The sequence below is a fragment of the Odontesthes bonariensis genome, chromosome 23 (genome assembly GCF_027942865.1).
Source record: "Odontesthes bonariensis isolate fOdoBon6 chromosome 23, fOdoBon6.hap1, whole genome shotgun sequence".
NCBI classification, from domain to species: Eukaryota; Metazoa; Chordata; class Actinopteri; order Atheriniformes; family Atherinopsidae; genus Odontesthes; species Odontesthes bonariensis.
In genome coordinates, this window is record NC_134528.1 from 7,911,432 (window position 1) to 7,933,539 (window position 22,108).

General features: G+C 41.9%; 3 protein-coding genes across 11 annotated transcripts in view; 1 reads left to right on the forward strand and 2 right to left on the reverse strand.

Moving 5' to 3' along the window:
- Positions 1-3,764: 3,764 nt before the first annotated feature.
- lsm12b (LSM12 homolog b) lies at positions 3,765-10,572 on the reverse strand. Its single transcript, XM_075457007.1, has 5 exons — positions 10,406-10,572; positions 8,040-8,173; positions 6,809-6,918; positions 5,844-5,970; positions 3,765-4,369 (listed from the first exon to the last, which is right to left on the reverse strand). Exons 1-5 carry the CDS (start codon positions 10,530-10,532, stop codon positions 4,277-4,279), a joined length of 591 nt encoding a protein of 196 aa, XP_075313122.1. The 5' UTR covers positions 10,533-10,572; the 3' UTR covers positions 3,765-4,276.
- Positions 10,573-10,815: 243 nt separating this feature from the next.
- Positions 10,816-13,871, forward strand: g6pc3 (glucose-6-phosphatase catalytic subunit 3). Its single transcript, XM_075457343.1, has 6 exons — positions 10,816-11,125; positions 11,945-12,051; positions 12,152-12,242; positions 12,344-12,462; positions 12,673-12,814; positions 12,916-13,871. Exons 1-6 carry the CDS (start codon positions 10,863-10,865, stop codon positions 13,256-13,258), a joined length of 1,065 nt encoding a protein of 354 aa, XP_075313458.1. The 5' UTR covers positions 10,816-10,862; the 3' UTR covers positions 13,259-13,871.
- Positions 13,872-13,974: 103 nt separating this feature from the next.
- tanc2b (tetratricopeptide repeat, ankyrin repeat and coiled-coil containing 2b) overlaps positions 13,975-22,108 on the reverse strand; it is a 155,748-nt gene continuing 147,614 nt past the window's right edge. For all 9 annotated transcript variants that reach the window (XM_075457335.1, XM_075457337.1, XM_075457336.1 and 6 more), the window contains 4 exons: positions 20,815-20,906; positions 19,157-19,303; positions 18,872-18,972; positions 13,975-18,696 (listed from right to left, as the gene is read on the reverse strand). In XM_075457335.1, coding sequence (XP_075313450.1) covers positions 16,617-18,696; positions 18,872-18,972; positions 19,157-19,303; positions 20,815-20,906 — 2,420 coding nt within the window. In that variant the 3' untranslated portion in view covers positions 13,975-16,616. The remainder of the gene's footprint in view (positions 18,697-18,871; positions 18,973-19,156; positions 19,304-20,814; positions 20,907-22,108) is intronic.

Genomic DNA, 22,108 nt, shown 5'->3' on the forward strand with positions numbered 1-22,108 from the left:
CTGATTGCTTAATAAGACTATAAAATGCAGTATAAATACTGTCCTAAGTACATTTAACCCTTGTTTCCCTAATAAGGCTAAATGCTATAGAGATTCTGTGGTAAATAGGCTTTTTTTACAGGGTCTGTGCATAAATGTTAACATGCTGAAATGAGCATAGCAACTGTGTTTTTACACTACAGGAAGTGTAGGCTTAAACACACCAGAATGATGACTGTATGCACAAATATGTATCTGAGCAAAACCTTCCAAAATTCCATCACAAAATACTCGGATGAACTTTCTAATCTTGGCTCATTACATCAAGATTAAAATATACTACCTCACTCTCCAGAATCTAAAAGGTTTGGGCTGGTGCTACATGCAAGGAAATAATATTCAATTCATGTTGAAATAACCACTGTCCTAATGTTTTAGTGTTGTTACTGTTGTAAAGAAACAACTTATTCAAGTAGAAATGGTTGTATTACTCTAAAAACGTTTCCTTTAGTGACTGTCTTTATGAATTCTAGCTATTTTCTTTTAAATCCTTCCCCAAAGCCAAAGGACAGAGCTGAAGGAGGCAGACATGTTGATGTCTACAGCAATACCGGAAGAGACTTTTACAGGTCTGCCAGCTTGAGAATTTGAAAAACATGTCAGAGGTATGGTGATGGGTTTATGCCACATTCTTAGAAATCAGTGTCTTATATTTTTAAGATATCATAGTAAAAAGAAGTCAGAGTCATTCATGCTTAGGTGTAGTTGAAGCCTTTCTACAGAGGATAATGAATCGGTATGAATATTGGTATATTCTAACTAAAAATTGGATTATTTTTACAAACTTTGATGATACATTTCTCCTGTTTTGTTTTTTTCAGTTCTGCACTTACTTTTCTTTGCCATCTGTTTGCTGCACTGCTGTAAAGCTTCATTTGACACCTAAATGTCGATGAGAGAGCACGATGTTCTTTATTAAGACTGTTAGGCAACAGCCCAACACCAGACCGCAAATCATTTTTCTTCTGACTTTGCATCGCTCGCAGCTTGTTTGCTCTTCCGGTTGCGCTCCGCTTTGACCAGGGCTCCCATCACGGCCAGCATCACAGTGATGGTGATGACGAGCACCGAGGCCGTCTCAGCCACGCACAGCCGGCTGTCCATCGAGGCCAGAGACGCTCCGGTTTGCTGAGGCGGCGCGTGGCAGATGATGTCCTTGTAGTCCTCCACGTGCAGATATCGGACGTACTGGATTTTGCTAAAGACGCGCTGCAGCTCGCAATCGCAGGTCCAAGGGTTGAGTGACATTTGAAGGTGGGTGCTGGTGGTCCGGAGTTTCAGGAAGGTCTTGAACTTGACGCGCACCAGCTGGTTCCCTTTTAGATCCAGCAGCGTTAAACCGCGCAGGGGAGCCAGCGCGTCGGCCTCGATCACCGAGATGTTGTTGTTGCTGAGCAGCAGCACCTCCAGGCCCTGCTGTCTGCTCAGCAGGCCGTCCCGGAGCGCATTCAGCCTGTTTCCCCGCAGGCTGAGGTGGCGCAGTCCAGACAGGCCGAGGAAAGCTCTGGCGTCCATCGTTTGGATGCGGTTGTAGCTGAGATCCAGTTTCCTCAGATTATCAGCGTCTGCCAGTGAGGCAGAGTCCAGGTGCTGGAGCAAGTTGTGATCCAGCCGGAGCTCCAGGAGGGAGGAGAGGCTCTGAGTGAAGTCATGAGGGAGCCAGCGCAGCCGGTTGAAACTCAGCTCCAGCCTCTCCAAAAACTGCAGGGACGACAGAGACTGAAATGCGCATACAGATTAAAGATTAACCGCCACTCCGAGCAGGTGATTTGATTAAAACATTTCCCTGATAATTATGTTTTAGAGTCCTTTGGGGACACTAGATTCCACAGGGATAGTGTAGTTTTTACTTGATCTGATTTATAGCACAACAGAGATTAAACAATAAACTCATTTGCCAACTGAAACGGAGAATGAAACAATAAAAGTCTTTTTTTTTTTTGGTCGGGAAAAATGCCAGTTGCTCTTGAAATGCTCATTCTAACATTTCAGTGTCTGCTCATTTAAGTATTTTCACCACCTAGTAGCTCAAAATGTTCAATAGTGAGTGGTTTTGGTATGTTGAAAGAGCAAAACGTTCATCTCAACAGAGAACAGGGATTTCTGACTCCCAAATAGACTTTATCTTTGCGCTTATAACATTCATTTCACAGTACTTCTTATTCTAAACTATTTCCCTTTGGTATTATACTACCTATAAAGTACCTGGATACTTTTTCTTCCTACCAGAAGTCTAGAACAAAGTCTCAAATGTAGAATTAAGACCATAAACACCTGTTTTTTTTTTCCATACCTGTGGATGCAGAGCATGAATGCTGTTGTTTGACATTAAGAGGATCTTGAGTGACCACAGTCCCATGAATGATTTGCTGCGCAGCTCCTTCACCTTGTTCCCACTCAGGTCCAGCAGCCAGGTGCCACGGGGGACACCAAGAGGGACCTGACCCAGCCCACGAGACCTGCAGTCCACCAACTCGGAGGATTCGTAGCAGAGACAGGGGTCGGGGCAGAGCATGAAGCCCGACTCGGTGTTCAGCATCAGCAGCAGCAGGAGCATCAAACGGAGCATCATGCGGATCCTGGCAGACATGTTTCTCGGGTCAGAGCGCGCTCGCTCCTGCTGAGAGGCATGGTTAACCCTGCCGAGCTTCCTCACAGCATAATATGAAAGCAGCTGCATGAAAACTCTCTGCAAGTACACACCGAATATTCCCGATTAAAGAGGGATTATGGGTTTAAACTGATGATTGCATAAGCATATCTGGGGAACAAACCTGGTCCGTTTTGGACTCTTTCCTAAAATAAGAATTCACACGTGGTTCAGTATATCAACACACTGAACAGGTTTTCATGATGGCAGTCACCTTATCCTGTTGTTTCTGCATCCCATGATACTGTATAGATTTTTGCCATACATCCATTTTAGCTGATGGAATTTAAATCTGCATATATTTTGCCAATTCTGCACAAACTTAAATACACTGGCTCCTTTCAGAGTAAAAGTAATTACTATTTTGATGTAATCCTAATTACCAAAGGCTTAAGTCAACTTGACCCTTAATAGGATTGAATTGAGATTATCTGATCAAGAACCTGTAGCGTAAACAAGTTTACTGCAAACCAAGATTCCAGACCATCTAGTTATGGTTTCCCCCAAAAGAATAATAAAAAAAAATGTAACCACCGCTCTTCTCTTTTCTTCAGCTGTATTAGCTCTCAGCAAAGCATTCATTTTAAAGATCAAACAGTTGATTTACTGTTGAGTCCTCTTTGTTTACCAGAGGACCTGAACACATGTAATTAAGCAGCACTGAAGAAACCAGAAAATTTAAATTTAAACAAAATGTAGCTCATTTTCAAGGGTCATGGCAGCATTTCTCTGAAATTATACATATTACAAGGTGGTCAAACAGCACAAAAAAAAAAAAAAAAAAAACCCTGAGCACTGACCAAAAGCCTGGTCTGATGAAAACGTGGATAAAAGTCTTATCTGCCTGTGTGAGGGCAGGATGTACAGCAGTGGTCACGCTTAATTACAAGCAAACAAACCAGACGTTTGCCTCCAGCCCAAACCCAGTATTTCACCCTCGGTATGTGGACAAATACATTATTTTAAGCGATTTGACGTGAACACAGGCTCAAAACAAGATAGTGACAGCACAGTCCATTAGATCCATGTTTACGAACTTATCAAAAAGTTGTTGAAAATTACAGTATTACAGTCAGAATTTTTGTTACTTTTATTTTAGAAAATGTCCTTTAAAGTGTGGCGTTTCAAGTCACATTTTGTTTAAAATACAGAAAACAGACAGTAGAACATGGATACAGCAAAAAAGGAAACAATGACAGAAAATAAAGCTAACAAGCCTTTCTGACTGCTCTAGTTTTCTCTTTTTGAAATGGAACTGAAGGCAAAGGAAGGAGGGCGGAAAAAGAAAAGGCTTCAGGGACAGGAGGGGAGGAGTGAGGGGGGGGCAGAATGAGACAAGTTAGTTAAGGAAACTATGGTTGCTTTATGGTTCATGTTTAAATTATTCTTTATAAAGTCTAATTTAAGATTTAATCTTTCCTCTTTCTTTTTTGTCTTTTTCATTTAATGGTATTTTGATCTTCAGGATCCAGGGCCCTCAGCGCTCCTCCTTGTGGTCTCAGACCGAAGACAAGGAATGCCGACTTTGTCTGGCAGTGGGAACAAAACCACCTGCGTCGCCTTCCCTGGCTGACCCACACTGCCAACTCAAGAAGATAAAGTGGAGTCCTTCTGTGTTTGCTGTGCTTGTGAACGTTGCATGGACTTCTGACTTTCCACGTCTCTAAAATGTTTCTCAACCTGCAGGAGGAAAGAGAGTAGAGCATTTATGGACCATGAGGACAAATGTTGACATCAGCCACATGGTTCCAAACACTTTAGATGGTTTACAATTATAACTACATCTATAATAAATAATCTAAATAATGCTCCTCTTAAAAATATTTGGACAGGCTCTGTTTCCAACTTTATTTCCTTTCCAATTCATATTTCAACGATGCTTCATGCCTCTGGGTTCTTTCTACTTGGGAAGATTATTTCTGCCACTAAAAAACAAAATGGCTCCACGGAGGGGTCCAATTCTGTTCTGTTCCGAGTTGTTTTCCCTTACCGTTGCTGATTAGACCTCACAGCTCAGGTTGGCCTTACTGGGAATAACATAACGCCAGAGTCTCTGTAGTAATTTAGCCACAATGACTAGGACAAGGAAATCTGGTGAAATGAAGTGCAGATTGGATATAGCCAGCTAATAACCAAACGGCCGCAGCAGATGCTGAGATTAACTTTAATCTTTTCATTGCACATGTGGTGGGTTTTTTTTTTTCTACCCTCTTTACTGCACAAACTCACAAGCCAGAATTAGAGTCATGGCAGTCACAAACGTATAAAAATGAGATCCAGAAGATTCCCGGCACACAATACTGAAAATCCGCGTTAATCGGTGGAAATCTGAGTTACGCCATCGCAGAGGTTTGAAACCGAAAAGATGAAAGGTGTCAAACAAAACATGATTCTAGCTTCTCAAATGGGAAATTCTGATAATCAGCCCCCATCAAAGAGATGATGCGATTGGTAGAATTAGTCTGTTTGCCTACAGGAATGTGCAAAAACCACCAAGCACAAGCAAATTCTAGCTTTTGCTCCACAGAATTACATGCATTCCTCGGTTAAAAATACTCCAGCCATCACACAGGAGCACGATCTGATTCCTGCAGATCTTATGAGCTTAAAATTAGGTTGAATTTCGAATTCTGGTTTAGTTTGTTTAGCGGGAAGCATCTGCTGCCTTATGGTGACACCCAGTGGTTTTCTAAGGTTGCACAATGCAATAGTGCTCATTCTTTACCTTTGAGGCAGGTGGATTCATGGGAAAATCCATTTGACCAGGCTTCAAGCTTGCCATGCTTCATATATTGGCTGTTACAGGAGGATTTCAGGTGTGAGGACAGTCAACAACAACCGTTTGTTTGGTTTATTGGAGGCTACTAATCTGCATTTTGAATACTAGGGCTTTCCTCAGGGACTAGGCAGTTTTGGAGGGATCTACTCCTTGCCTACTTGCATTTCCACCATAAGAGCCAGGGATATAAAACACTAGTGGGGAGATACTCGACTCCCCAAATGGCTCTGTGACTGCATACTATGTGAGGATGTCACTTCAGGCTCTTTAGGTGACATTTCAGAGACTAAACATCAGGGGATGCAAAGAAAAAGAAAATCAAACATTGAAATGTGCTTGTTTTCAACACATTGTGTAGATATGAAAGATACTTACTATTTTGCGTACATGACTTAAAGCGCTTCCCTCTTTGCCTTTGCAATTCTCAACCTGGTAAGGCGGTGAGATTACGACATCGTCCATCACAATAATGTTCTTCTCCTGCCATTTACAGTCTTTGATGCTGCAAAGAGAGGCAAACGTTACTTTACATGCACACAAACAGGAGTCCATTTATTACATTTAACATTCCCAATGAACAAATATACTTCAATTCAGATTAAATGGAAGCAGCGTCTTTTTTTCATGTGTTTTAGAGGCAATTTTGATAACCAAAAAAACATAGTCTAATAAAAACAAAGAGAGCAGTAAGAGTACTCCTCATCACACGTGCCATTCATTTCTTTTCCAGTAATTAAATGACAGTCATGAATATTATGTGGTTTCAACGTATCTCATGCGTTTCTTGCCTTTAAATCTTGGTTTACTTTCTTCTGGAATCAGCTCTATACATTCAAAAATGGACTGGATTATTAAGATATAAAAAAAGGGTTCATCACATTTAACTTTCTAGCTGTGTGGATGTGTTCTTATTCTCTGCTGGTGGAGGATACCAGAGGAGTAAAAATTTAGTTTTTAACAGAACTGTGAAACAGGATGCTGGCACCATTTCTAATCATTGTGTGTTTAATGACACGACCAGGGTCTGGATTAACCCCATTTTGGATCAGGCCACAGCATTAAGAAGCCATTTCTGACTGATTGTAGTCATACTCGGGCCCATTTCAGATCAGTTTTCGTTCTGAAATTTTTGTTGGAATCAAACGTAAAAACAGGTCGTTTTGTGATTGTGACCTTTAAACTTTCCACGTGACGTAAAGCCATTATAGATAACATTAAATACTTTAAAATCAGAACTGACTTCTGACACAAACAGTATTTGCCAATGTTTTTCATCTGATCAGGTCAACATTGACCCTGTTGACCTGATCATCAACTGTTTGACAGTGCGAAGTTCTTACGTTTTGTGAATAGTCTGGAATAGCTGTTGGCCCTCCACAGAAACCCCAGCACTGATTGCATAGGCTTGGGACAGCTTGTCCTCCTTTTCTGTCCGTGCTCGATTGGCAAGCTGGAAGAACACGAGCAAAAGAAAACTCATCAAATATGTTCTTTGACAGTTTTATACAAGGAACTGAATTCATTTTTTTTTTTTAATAGATTTCAAATCAACCTTTTTTTGGTCAAACATCCATTGCTTAATTTTGGCTTCATAAAAATGACTTTAGAAAAGATCCAGTTGGAACACAGAACTCAGTTTACACCTGCATTTTCTAAAGTTAAATTTCCCATCTTTAATTCATGTGCTGGACCCTCAGTATGTAATCACCAGCTGACTAGGCCAACCACATACCTTCTTCAATATACAGCTTAACTGCGTATGAGACATTTACTGCGGCACTCGACACTCAAAAATGATGATGTATAAGAGATCTCAGGCAATTCTTGCCCATTTGCGAAGTCAGGAAATATCAAATGGCAAAAATGCCTTCCAGGTATCTGAGTCCTCACCATCAGTCACTCAGTCGCACAGATATGGTGCATATAAGCAAGCCATGGTTACAACTCGACAAGGCTATTTTATTTTAATAATGACCACTGTCCATGTCCCAGTATACATGGATGCGAGGGGAATCAAGTTTTGATAGAAGTATACGTCGAGCTTTCTACGTGGGAGATCACCGTACATGCAGGCATAGCTCAGTTCACTGTACAGATGTCGTCTTTAAGTTACTTGAATGGCGATTTTGCCGGATGATGCTGCATTTATAAAGAGCTTTTCTAGTTATTTGAGTACAAACTGAGATGCTCTTTTAATGCTTACAAGAAACCCCCGAATGTGCCGTTACTTTTATCCTTTGAGGCATGCTAGATCAAGAAGAGATGCTCTGTTGACTTTACTGAATGAAAAGAATGTTTAAAAGTTTTCTGAGGGGACAAGTTCATGCTGGATGTTCCTTTTGGCATAAAGAAACCTATTCCCCATCATCATTAAAATAACCAAACCTCCTAAAATGCACCATAACTGTACCAGAATGCATTGCAGGGGTTTTCACCTTCACCAATGCAGAAAGGAGGAAAGGGATACACCGTAACTTAAACGCTTTCAGTTTATACGACAGTGAAACGAATCGCTGTCACACTTGGTGTACAAACAAACATAATAAAACTAATAATAAATGAATAACTTACCTTGCTAACATTCAGTGATGCTAGTGGAGGTGGAGTCTCAGTGCGGTCATTTATTATTTCCACATCAGAAACATAGGCTAAGTTGATCAGGATGACGTCGTTGAGGTTTGGCTTACCACTGGAGGAAGCACGTTCTTTGATGGCACGCAAGTTAAGGCAGACAACTGGATGACAATGCCTCAAAGAACAAAATTACCATTGTTAGCAGGCTCCTGAAGAACTCAGACCACCATCCACACAGAGAAACTTATGAAACAGAGAGCTGTGGCAGCCTAACAATGACAGTGAAAGGTAGTGCCAGTTACAGCATCAATACCAAGGGCAGTGCTGCCACCTATAGTAACAATTCATGAATGAATGGAATCTAAAATGTCCTGTGCGGCCACAAGGAAACTGTTGCTTTCTGATTGTGAATGACTTCCTCAATGACAAAAAAAAAACAATCACTGATTTGCATCCATCTCAATAAATTCTTACCCAAAAATGATAAAAAACCCATTTATTATAGTTTTTACATTGAATATTTTTTATTTTAGAATCAAACGTGAACATGTGGGAAATACTGAGACGGAGAGGTTTTCTCAAACACAAACAGAATTTGCCTCAACGTGGGATTTCATTTCCACTTTCAGTTAAGACAGGAATAGCCTGTTAGGTTGTCGGTAAGATCTGATGCACAATGGCCTTTTCACATCAATGGCATCTGCTCTGTGCATACATTTTCTTTTTGCCACAGTGACCCGCTGAATATAAAAAGACAAGTCGGCTGCGATAACAATAACGGGTCATGTAAACAGGACACCTAAATGATAAAAATAACACGTTAACTTTCAGCTTCAGGTTTCAGTTTCCCATTGAGTATAGCTCATAAGAGAGCTGACTTACCAAAATCCAACTTGTGTCCATATAAAAACACAAGATTAGATTAACTCGACTGTTTTAATGAGCAATCCAGCTAAGAAGCTGGTCTAACAGCAAATCCTGTGAATATGTGAGGAATTTAAATTGCACTGCCTTAGCACATATAGTAAGAATAGTATGATGGAAAGTACAAGAAAATATTCATGCTACCAAAAATGCTACTCAATAGTATTCAGGTGTAGTCACAAGATTGGACATCTCTTTCTAAAATAGTGTGACCTTGTAACCTTTGGATGTCAGAAAGGCTAACAAATGTTGATAGCTGCTATAGCAGAAACAGTAGTCTCATGCTATTGTCTGTAAAGCACGAATAGCTACACAGTTTTTAAATATATTTGAAGTATTACAGAATGTTAAATCCCACAAAATTATTAAATCACGTATGTAAATTTGCGAACCTTTGTAACCATTATTAAAAATTACCCACAAAGCCCGGAAACGACCACAGGATTAAATCAAGACACATTAACATTCGGGGTTGCTGAAAACCATTATCAAATTTAGTGTTACATCTCCCATGGAAAATGTCAATCATCCTCACAACGCTAATTTAATTAATTTGACCTCTCGCGTCTCAGTTTGGTCACATAGTCAGCCAGTGGTACTTTCGACAACCGTGAGGTTTCGGTTTGTTGAAGTTACGAGATGATCATATGAATGAAGCTCGCCACACACGGAGGCAAACGCTCCCATGAATGGGTGTAGGCATTTTCACCGGGAAGCCAATGGTAATTGTAATAAACTCACGATGATGTCCCAAATTAATCGTGATTAAACTGAACGCATTTCTGGCATAATCCACCAGATTAAGACAAACCCCAAATGATAAACTCGAGAATGCTACAACCGTTAATTGAAATACCAAGCAGCGGCGGCAGTGTGGGTTTGACCGAAACTTAGCATGTTAGCCGAGCTAACAGCAATTTGGCTGTAGCGTGGAAGAGTACTCGCTACAAAGACGGAACTAACTTTTAGAAATAACCGTCAGCACCTACTGATAACAGCGTCACAAACTATGCGAGATATATTGGTGGACACACGACAGATTGAAGTGTGCCAAGTGTAAGTTAGCCAGCTAACTAGCAACGGTCTGTGCCTGTTGAGAGCACACAGCCATGATGCCTTACGAGGATTCGTTGCCAGATAGTGATCCATGTTGAGGGCTGGCAATACAATGAGTGGATTCCAAACACATGCACATCCTAGCAGATAACTTGAAGCCTATACATACTCACGTAACACCGACAAAGCTTTCAAAAAATAAGAAATGGATGGACAGCGATCTCGCAACGTAAAATAATTTAAAACGGACAAAGATGTGTAACTCAGCTACCACCAATTACGCCTGCGCGGATCACTATTTGACATATTTTCGGTTACCCTACAGGCCCTTGCAGCCAGAGAGGCCAGCAAGCCGTCCGCTGCGCGAAACAAACAAAGGATACTCAAAGTTAACATCTTGGACTGGTAATCGAAGGCGACCACTTCTCCTTGCAGATGCTGGCCCAAACAGGTGAGGCAAGAGACATGGCTCCCGACGCTGAAATACTCCCCCGGTCCAGGAGCCGCCATCTTCTCCGCCAGGAAACCGGAGCGCCTGCTTTACGTAAAGCTACGTGATGTCGTACGAAGACGAAATCTGGGCGTGTCGTTTTACGTCGTGTAATTGTAATTTATTCCAGCGATGAATTTGAACAATTTCACACACTTAACCTTAAAACTCATCACCGTATTATGCACATTGTGTTTTCATTACAGATTAATCGTAGACATATATTTTTTCATCGTGGTAGAAATATTTGGCTTTGTCCCTCGTTTAATCATTCTAAACCGAACGGCTCCACCTGCTGGGGATATGACACCATTGCAGGCTTATCTGCATCACATCCTGGTAGACATCGCATGAATATTGTGTTTAAATTTATATACCCAGGAGACAGCGTAGAAATGGAGGCAGTACACACACAAGGCATTTGGGTGGCTGAACTTCTCCAGCAGCAGACGAATTATCTGGAAAAATATTGGCTTGTCATTACTCATCTGGGAGATCCTAAAGCAGCCTTTCTGCTCGTCTTTCCTTTCACGTATTTCGTGAGCAAACGTGCTGGAGTAGTGGTGCTTTGGGTCGCAGCTATATCGGAGTGGTTGAACCTGGTGTTTAAATGGTAAGGCTCAAAGAGTTATGTAAGAGTTTTTGATGGTAACTTTTTACACCACAACCGTTTCGGTTGAACGTAACATGTCAACAAGTTACAAATGCCAACAATAAAATACACTGTTGCTTATAGTTATATTTCTTATGTTTTTCTTTAGTCCGTTATTATGCACAACGATTCAATGGTAAATTATTTCATATTTTATTCTGTAGACGTTGTAGCATCCGGGACAGCAATGCAGTCCAACCTTCTGTACTGTCCGTGTTGAAACAAACGTAAGCGGAACAGTTTAGAGCAACTCTAGAGTAAAGTGTAAATCTTTAACAGGAAAGGTATTTATGTAAACAAACTAATGATCTTGAGAAGCATTTGTAAAATAGTATTGGCACACAACTACATTGCGACGGCGGATACTATTGGTTTATGGTGGATATAATAGGAATAAAACTAGAATATAATTTTTTAATTTTGCTAAAATCTTTTTTTGTTTTTTTTTATTCTTTTTTAAACATCTTCCTACTTAACTCTAGAAATCACAAGACAGAATGTTCATAAGTTGGTAACACAAGAATATGGATATGAGGCAGCTTGTCCGTTGCTGATGGATATAGAATATAAAAAGATATTTAAGGACAGTGTAGTTGAAACTGTAGTTTAAAAATCCTACAGTGTTACTGTTGGACAAACAAATGTCCAGACAAGCAGTACATTAAACAATAATGTTGCACACTTAACGTGGTGACAGGTACATCTATGATCACCAGCAGTTTATCGATCTAACTTGATGTGCATGATTATTATTATTATTATTTTTTATTATTTTCTCAGGATGCTGTTTGGTGAAAGGCCATTCTGGTGGATAGGTGAATCTGGTCTGTTTGTCAACACACAACCCAAAGTTCACCAGTTTCCATCCACCTGTGAAACGGGCCCAGGTGAGAAGTCCTTAGAGAAAGCTAAAACAAGTATGAGTTGTAGACAGTACTCTTTATTGATCATACAGTCAGAGCTCCAAAGTTAGCATCTGTCTCTCAGGCAGTCCGTCGGGACATGCGATGGTGACAGCAGCAGTGTGGTGGGTCGTAGTGTCTTCACTGGGGACATCTCTGTATGCCCGTACCCACAGGTACGCCCCTTTGTAAAATATCAAAGTATGTTGTAATAATGCATAGAAAATGCTGGGTCTCAAACCCTTTTATTGATGAGTCTGTTGCTTTTTTCTTTCAGCGTGATGATATCAGCTACTCCATACCTGCTTTATGTGGGGATGCTGGTTGCAGTTGGACTCTCCAGGATCTTCATCCTTGCTCATTTTCCTCACCAGGTCATTGCTGGCAGCATCACAGGTAAGAATACACCATCATTGGATCAGTCAGTCCACAAATAAGCCTTCACAAAAGCACTTGTTAAAACTGATACAAAAATCATACTATCCAAAGTAACCCAAAGACGTCGGGCTGATTGATTTGCCACATTTTCTGATGTGTCATTTCTTTGCATTTCGCTTCCAAGTAGCCAGACTTTCTTGTTATATTTAAAATGACATGTCTTATTAGGGTTCATTCTGGGGATTGTTCTGAGCAGTAGAGTGCCAGAAGGTCGCCCCCTACTGTTCTTCTTCAGCATCAGCATCGGCCTGCTTCTCAGTCCTCTGATGCTCTATGCTGGATTGCAGCAGCTTGGAATTGACCTCTCCTGGTGAGCGTCTTTGCATTAATCTATAACAGTATGGCTTTTCACACTAACTTCTGTGACGTGATAAAAGCTACCTGGCCTAGACAAGCTTTTTTTTTCTACAGGTCCGTTGCTTTGGCAAAGAAATGGTGCAGCCATGCAGAGTGGATCCGTTTGGATACAGTCCCATTCTCCTCTCTGACTCGAGACTGCGGGGCCCTGTTTGGTTTGGGGCTCGCCCAGTATTGGAAACCTAATGGATGGCCCCTGCCTTGGGCTCAAAGAGCCTTGTCTCTAGCCATATCATCCATGGGACTTTATCACGTGAATCGCCTGCCACTCCCAGTCCGACCACAAGTCCTCTTTTACGGTTTGTTCTTTGTCAAATTTGTCCTTGTGCCCCAGATCGTCATGGTGCTTGTGCCTGGGTTGGTGCACCTCTTCACACACAAAAAGAAGAAAGACTAGAGGGGCACTCCTCCACGTTGCAGGTGTCTTTTACACCTCCAAGAACGATGGCTTTTTCCTTTCCTTTAACACTTTAAATGCCTGATTAATGTCAAAGTGTCATCCAGTTGGTTTTTCATGAATTAAGTCACCTGAACAGGACATTTTGCTAAGCCTGGTGACGTTTTTTTTCTTATGATTGTAATCAGGTGTTGAGCATAAAGTGTTGTGAAAAGAATTGAAACCTTTTGCACATTCGCAGTAAATGTACCATTACGGTTATAGTGTTATAAATGCTACATTTGTTTCTCCAAATAGCTCTTAACTAAAGATTGTCTAAGAGAAAAGTGCACCTTTGATGTTTTGTGCATCACAAAAAAACATTTGAAATGATAAACGTTTAGGGTTTATCGTGAGAAAATCACTTTTCATCACAATATTGTGGACGAAAAAAAAAAGTTGTTGGATATTGTTGATAAAGTATGAATGATCGACATTGTGCTCAAGTTTGCCATCGTGGTGTACAGAGGGTTGACTTTGACAACACACTGTTGTGCCGTGTTGCGGAAAAATAAAAGAAATAAAAATAAAAAATCGTAATACTGAAACCTGTAAAATAAATGAGTGACATGCAGGGCGTATTTCAGTTGATAACCATTTATAAATATTTTCTTTTTTTCCCAATACATAGGTGTGACTGTACAGATTACAATCAGTTATCATGAGATAAAAACACATTCTTTTTTATTGTTTTTAATGAAACTTTTTATCACAGCGATCTGAAAGCTCACATTTACAGACAAGAGAACTCTGCTCAGCAAGCAAATACATTAAAATAAAATAAAATAACCTTTTGTCTGGTGAGGTTGAAGGAAAATGATAAGGATAGTTCGGGGACAGCAGTAGTCTCCTTATCTTAATCCCAATATTGTATCACACACCAGTGACATGGCTATACATGTGTCTGCTTGAGCTCATGGAAAGAGTAGAACATGCATCAGACTATTTACAACAAATTAATATACACAGACAGCTCCAAACCATACACCCTCAGATATCCTCAACTGAAAAGGTCTTTTTTAAATTAAGTATGATACAGTTTATACCTTCATCTCTGTAAAGATAAGTAGGGCATCTCTCTGGTAGCGGGTAAAACTGAGGATGAGTAGAAGGCAGTCAGGAGGAACTGTCTCTTTGTAGATATTCTTCTTCAGACATCCAAAATAATATGTTACAGACAAATGGTCTATAACCTTTCCCACATATACAAATAACTTTAATATTCTCATTATCCCACATTTCTATGACACAAACTCCAAATATGGAGTTTCTGGATACTAAAATTTCAGTCTTTTTTTTTTTTTTGCAGTAGATTCGACTTCCTTTAAAGATTTGCGCAAGACCAGTGTATTGGACTGGCTGATTTAGAGTTGGTGGATATTTTCTGTGACGTGGAATATGACTGGCTTCTCTTAACCCGAGCTGGGTGGAGTAGAATAGAATGGAATATCTGAGCCGGTATATACAACTTGTGCTAGAAAGTCTGTACATCTTTGCCTGTTTAAAACGTTTTTTTTTTTTTCTCTTCATACTGTCATTCGTCAATGCGTTGCAAATCATACAATAAAGGTGACTATGATAGTCTGCTGTCACTGATCAGAGATCTGACCCCTCACACATCCACTTTCTGCAAATTCAACAATCAGAACAACCAAGTCAGTAACATACATAAAGTGCACCCTTAGTTATGAACGTTACAGGCATTCTTAGTGCCAAAGTGGCTGGATAAAATGAAAATGCATTGTGGGTAGGAACAAAAAGTAATGCAGAAGAAAGGGAAACATCTAACGGGGGGGGGGGGTATGCATTTGCTTGCTTGCACCTGCTGAGCGTTTACCTGTCACTGGTGCAAAGGAGGAACAGAGGCAAACTTTGACACTTATGAACCATATGGCAAAATCTCGTGCTACAGAATGTTTTTTTTTTTTATTATCTATAACTCAGTATCACTCAGTTAAAGAAGATTTAGAAATCCTATAAATTCCAACTTGAAGCTAAATTATTGTTCTCAAGGCTTATGTGCAAGACAGGAGGCTGTAAGGCCCTGTTGGTTAATCTGATGTTTAGCAGGTAGCAGGTTTACAGTCGGAGAGCTAAGAGACTAAGTTTTCAGAAAGGGATAATGCTTTGAAAGTTTAACATTCAACATAATACAAGATAGAAGGCAACCCCTTTCTATTTCTGAAACTGCTTGCTGCTTGATATTTGGGAAAGTGACTGGTTTGCAGGAGCATTAAAACCCCACAGATGATGCGGACACTGCATTTTAAAAGGTGCACATGGACTTTTCGATTTTCTGAGTAGGATTTAAATCTATAAACGTGTGTGTTCTTTGTGAACTAAACAGACATCTGTTGTACCAGACTGAAATCCCAGACATAATCTGTTCTAGCCTCTCCTGTGTTATATTTTGCCGTTTTAGATTTAATGTCACTGTAGACTGAAGATCTTTGACTTCTGGAAACCGAAGAAGTGGAAATGATCCTGTTTTTAAATTATTATCAGACTTTTTCTGGAGAAGAAAACTATTCTTTCAAAAAATAACCATCAGACAAATGCAATCTCTTGCATTACACAACACCAAATCTTTTTTTCTTCTACACTTGAGGTAATTATGTCAAAGTTTGTCTGTGTCCCTCATTCCTTACTCTGACCAGTTTTCCACACCCACATGTCTAGCAGTGTGACACAGAGGCAGGGTTAATGGAATGAAATTCAAAATGCAAACAATGCTTTGATTTATTTCTATGTACAATATATAACTTAATTATAAATATTGTCATTTTTCTCTAAGTACTGAGTTGTTGAGCCATTTCTATTTTCTGAGCAATGTACAGTATTGAACAGATAATATTGTATTACATAGAATAGAGCCTACTAGCAACCTTGGTTAAGAGCACACTTTGAAAGAAGAGAAGATGGATACAGAGTCCACAAGTAGAGTCTGATGAGATGCAACTGTCACCCTTACAGTCCCATCTGTTGCGGTCACTTGTGGGAACTTTGTGCCACTCAACATTTTGGAAGTGCACTGGTCTTTGATTAAGAAAGAGATCAGAATCCTCCCGTTATTCAACCTGTGTGCAGAATATGATAATGAAATAATCACCTCAATGATAATTATGTTTGTCATATAAGATCATGTCTAATAACGCTAGAGCCGGCTGTGTGTTTTCTCTCTGACTGGGTTCGTCTCTTGTTAGTTCTTTAGGGGGACTTTGTTCATGACACATACATAGATCACATGTCACATCTGCTGTTGAGATAAATATTTTTGCACACTGCTCTTCCACTTAACAAGCCCAGTCTGTCCATCCAATCACACATTCGACTCCACAAATGGTCTCTTTGGTTTGATGGGGGATGTGGGGCCTTGGGTTCGGGAGTCACGTGACAGCTGGCGGTACATGTTGTCCTGGTAGGCTTGTGCCACGGGCAGAGTTCGCGCCACCTTCACATCAGGATAGGTGGGCACCTGGCTGACCCGCTCCAGGATATCGCCACTGCCACGGGAGCCATTGGCCAGCTTCCCCAGTGAGGGGGGCTGGGTCTGGGAGTAGTAGTCCTCCTCCAACAGGTGTCCATTTTGGGCGTTGTTGGTCTTGTTATAGTAAGCGATATTGCCCAGTGAGGCCGGGGGACTGTAGGTGGAGCCTTGCTGGACCAGCTGGCCAGGCGAGGTTGGGCTAATAGCGGAATCCATGGATGTCATGGCCCTGGAACGTGATGGCTGATGCAGGTACTGCTGAGTCCGTGCCGTCTTGTCTATGATGCCCATGAAGGGCGTGTTCCTAGAGCGGGTGGTCTCGCCCTGATACAACCCCCCGCCACCCTGTGAGGGAGAGATGGGGGAGATATCATCACAGGTGCGCTCATATGTGGCTTGCAGGGGGATCTCCATCTGCTGAATGGAAGAAGAAGGTCTGAAGTTTGGTGCTAAATTCGAAGTGGATCCAGCTGAGATATTGTTGCTAGACGGGGAGAATCGCAGGCCGACACTCTGAGAATGGATGAGAGGCCTCGGGGTGGGCACATGCTGCTTCATCTCAGTAGTATTGGCACTCACGGGGCGTCTCACCATATGTGGGATCTCAGGAGAGCCAAGCTGACAGGGAGGCATGGCATTGGCACGCTCCAGTACGTGTTCAGAAACTGGGTAGTAGGCGGCTGACTGGCTGCGGCTTATCTGAGGTGTCTGGCTGTAACGTACGCCCCCCGGGCCCCCGCTGCTGGCGCGGTAGGCAGAGGAGGGGCGCTGGGGTAGCTCATCCTTCAACAGGTTGGACTCCATAACCCCTCCTCGGCCACCGTGCTGACAGAGGGCCCCAGAGCTGAGGCTGGCCTGAACTTGGGACATGGACCGTCCATCCAAGGAGGGCTGGTATACCAGGCGGCTCTCCACGTCCACTGAACCCCCTTGGTAACGACTGCCCATAGAATGCCCCATCTGGCCTATCTGGCCTCCAAAGCTGCTGTTGCCCATCATATTGCTGGGCTGGTTTGTGCGGACTATTTGGGCTATAGAAGGCTGGAGGCGAAGGCCTTGGGCTTGGTGGTGCTGCGAAGATAAAGAAGGCTGTGAGCTCAGCTGGAATGAGCGCTGGCTGCTCATCTTAGAGAGGGGAGATTTGGGTCGGCCAGGGTGCTGCTCTGTCTGGTAGCGCACAGGTGACCCAGATTGGGATCTGTACAGACAAACACCCTCTATCGGTGGGCTGGCTCTATATTGAGCAGCCCGACGTAAAGGGGAAGGCGGCGGGCTCTGGTGGTCCATCCCCTGACCCCCGGTGCCCATAGGAGGTGGGCTGAAACGGTAGGATGGCTGGTGCACTGGGGAGGTGTGAGGTGGACTGTGTCGGTAGTGGGAGTTATGGTGTGTCGGGGAGAGAGAGGGAGATGTGGGCTGGTACGACCCTCGAGTTGGGGATGACATGGAGGAGGAGGTGGGGTGGTATTCATAGGGCTGGCCCATGGGCGAACCCCCAGCTAAGTAAATCTGATCTGGATGTGTGGGGGACAATGGTGGGCTCTGAATGATGGGAAGACTGGAAGGATTGCTGAGAGAGTCAGGTGGGGGAAGACCCATTGACATGGCCTCCAACTCCTGCTCCAGGTAGTCCTCGTCCTCAAACAGGTCCTGGACAGGCTCCATGTCCTCCAGGCGGGGCTCTGGGGGAGGGGGAAGAGGCATGGACAAGGATAGGGATTCCTCCTCTTCTGGGGGAGGCGTAGGTGGAGGGGATGGGGGAGGCTCCAGCTCCAGCTCCTGCTGCTGTTGCTCCTCCTGATCGAGCTGATGACATTCCTCCTCCACCCTCTGAAGCAGCCGCTGAATTTCTCTGTTATTGGGGCACTGCTTTATGGCTTCATTCAGGTCCTCTAAGGCTTCAGGATATTGTCTGAAAAAAGGAGAACAATATTTTCAGGGAAGAAGTTGACATTAACTTCGAGACACATAATGAGTCACAGAGTGCATCCACGAATGTGGGTGGATGACGGACAATTTCAAATGTATACATGAGTGGAGGATTAAAATAGCTAGTCCTAATCTTTAGAGGTATTACAGAAGCGTACCTGCTGCTACGTTTAGCGCGCGCCCTGGCATAATACGCCTCATACGAATTTGGTTTCAGCTCGAGTGCCTTAGTAGCAAATTCCTCAGCCATCCCAAAGTCCTGCAGAGATTGAGTAAAACAAAACTAAATGTGGTCAACAGCATCTGCATTATATCTTTAGATGACATCGACAGCATTCATTTGTGATAATTTCCTAAATGGATAAAATACGATAATTTAGATTAAATCTGTGGCATTTTGGTATGTTTCACTGCACATTTTTGCTGATCCCATGCTGACTTACGTTCATTTTCCTCCGACATCGGGACAGGTTGAGGAACAGTGATACTTTGAGTTCCCTGAATGTCTTGAGGTCCTCGCTGAAGCCTTCGCGTGGAAATTTTTTGAGAGCATACTGGTAACGCTGGGCAGCCTCTTTCACCTTCCCCTTCTGTTAGAGAAACACATCAAATGTTTGTTTTTTTCTTATTCTTCATGGAATAACAACATAAGCTCATCTGAACTATTCATACAATACGTCAAAGGTAAACCGTGTACATAATTAACAGGCAAATTAATATTCTGTCATGGCCTTAACTTCTTTTGACATGTTCTACCTCCAAACCAAATAAACTTAAAAAAAAGCTCATTAGATTTTCCAATTTTCAGGTAATATATTTATGTATAATCTGTGATTGTGTAGCCTGTGGTGATAGGGACGTAAGAACTGAGGTGTGCACTATAATTAGGCAACTTTTTTCCGCCACAGGTAAAATGAGCAAAAACACAAATGAATAATTAACTGCACCTAAAAAGTTTCAAATTGCAAAATACTTCAAAGACAGATGAAACATTATCCTAATATGTACAGAAGTATCAAACAATGCAACAAATGAAAGTTTTCTTGTGAACAGGGACCTGATATACAACTACAGAGCAGTGCAGAGTACAGTGTCAAATGCTCTCCGGTTAGAAGTAACACGACTAAGTTTAATAGACTAGTTAAATGAGAGTCACTCTTAACAGAGCTGTACTGGGTCATGTATCAACACAGCGCAGCACTTCACGTCAGGTGACAATAGGGTGTTGGAGATGTACAGGTACGGTCTTGCAATATTAAGAATGAATAAATTGATCCGTTTTGGGTTGAAAATGGACTGAAAATCAACACCCAAATCTGCTGTCAGTTTCTGGAAGATACTTTGCTTGTAATAGTTATACAGAAAGAAGTCTGCAGAACACACGGCAGCCACAATCCGAGGGTCATGATTTAAGACCTGCCCCCCCTCCTTGCAGACTCTGCACAAATGTGAGATTATCTGTGAGCAAGGACAACGCACCTCTTTGAACAGCATTTTGGAGGCTGGGGTTGCTGCTCCAGCAAAAAACAGCTCATGGACAGATCAGCGTGAACGCAACGCTGATGACAATTATTGAAAAGTTCAGGCTCAATTTGTCACGGAAGAATTAAAATAAATAGATAAATAATTTGTTTTCCATACTCATTTGTTTACTTACGTCTATTATCAAGTTGGCCAGTAATTCTGCATATTTATACAATCCACAGAGAAAAACTCTCTTTTCCTTTGATTACGTTTCAAGTTTTAGGTTAAAAAATCAAATGAATCATTAAGGATACAATTTTCCAAAAAAAAACCTGTGCACTTAAAATGAGCTCATTTTTAGAGATACTGATTTACATCGCAGGGCCTAAATCTATTTGTAAAAAGGCAGCTGAGCTGTTTTATGAGGAATGTACCATGTATTTCTTGGGCATTCTAATAGAGCCAACAAGCAAAATTGCAATTAAAATTTGGAAAAACTTTAAATGTTAGTACTTTACTAAAAGAGAGTTAAGCCCTCTGGGGAAAAAAATGTATTTTTAAGACTCATATTTAAACTATATCTATAAATCTATAAATGTAGATATGATTCAGAGTGAAATCCGAGCTACTCTCTTACCTTGTAAAAGCTGTCCCCCTCCTCGATGAGCTTACTGAGCAAGATGATCATGATGTCGGGTTTGGAGGTGGCCATGGCCCACGTGGCTGGACCTGCGTAACAAGGAGGAAGCAGATGAAAGCAGATACAGTGAGAAAGGGATGCAGCAATAAGCAGAGGGCATTAGGAGGAAGGAAGGAGCGACTGGAAGACACACTACACACAACAGTAATAACAAGAATGAGGACAACAGCCAAAATGGTGAATGAAAGAGAGAAGGCAGGCAATCCACTGTGGAGAAAAGATTACACAAATCTGCTCTGACACTTCATCGTGACCTTGCTTTGGGACATCAGGTCTGGGTCAAATACTGTTTGCAAGTATTCTTTTAACCCTACAAAAAATCTAGATTATGAAGAGGTTATATAATTGTGGCAAAAAAATCAGACCACCTGAATTGTTCCAAAATGGCTTATTACAATAAAATGCAATAAGTATCTGCAAATAGGATTTGGCCCAGACAAATCTTGCATAATGTACAGAACAGAAAAATTGAAGAAAATAGCCCTCATGTTTTCCTGTGGAGACACGTTTTCTGTCTTGTCAAGAAGTGCAGATGTACAGTCATTATTTGTATTAGAAACTAACTCAAGGAAAAGCAGGAAGATGTGATCTACTTATAAAAACAAATCACCCCTGCAACGCAATCCCTTGACAGTAACTGATGGGCCTTTGTTTTATCTGCGCAACAGCAATCCTTGACACAGGTACACACACCACGGAGATGAGAAGGAGGGGATCTTGCACAAATGGCAGGTACAATGAACAAAAAAGGCAAGCAGGAGGGATATAAGAGGGATCTGCAGGCGTTAGCTGTCCTCTGAGCTGCTGGTGAGGGGAGGAATGCTGCTGACTGGCCTAGCTGACACTGAGGAAACGTCTGGAGGATGAGCGATGCAGAGCGCAGTGGTTTATCACTGCAGTCTGTGGTGGTGGGAGTACAGAGAGAGGAATTACAAATACATGCACTTTGGCTAAATCACTATCACGCAAGTGTTGCTGAGAGTTTTTGTCATGCATCTGTGGGATGGAAGGTCAACATCTCAATACGACGTCACAGGCTGGAGGCTGGGCATGCTGTCAATAACCACTTGGATGTTAGCATCTACCTCTAGGCAGTCCCGACTGCATCACTGTCAGTGCTAATACCTTTTGCGTGTTATTATTTGTCAGTTTGAGAAGGTTTTGGTAGCTAAGCTCGCCTGCCGACACTTAGGATGACACAGACAACACAGAGAGAGGAGATAGAGCTGTC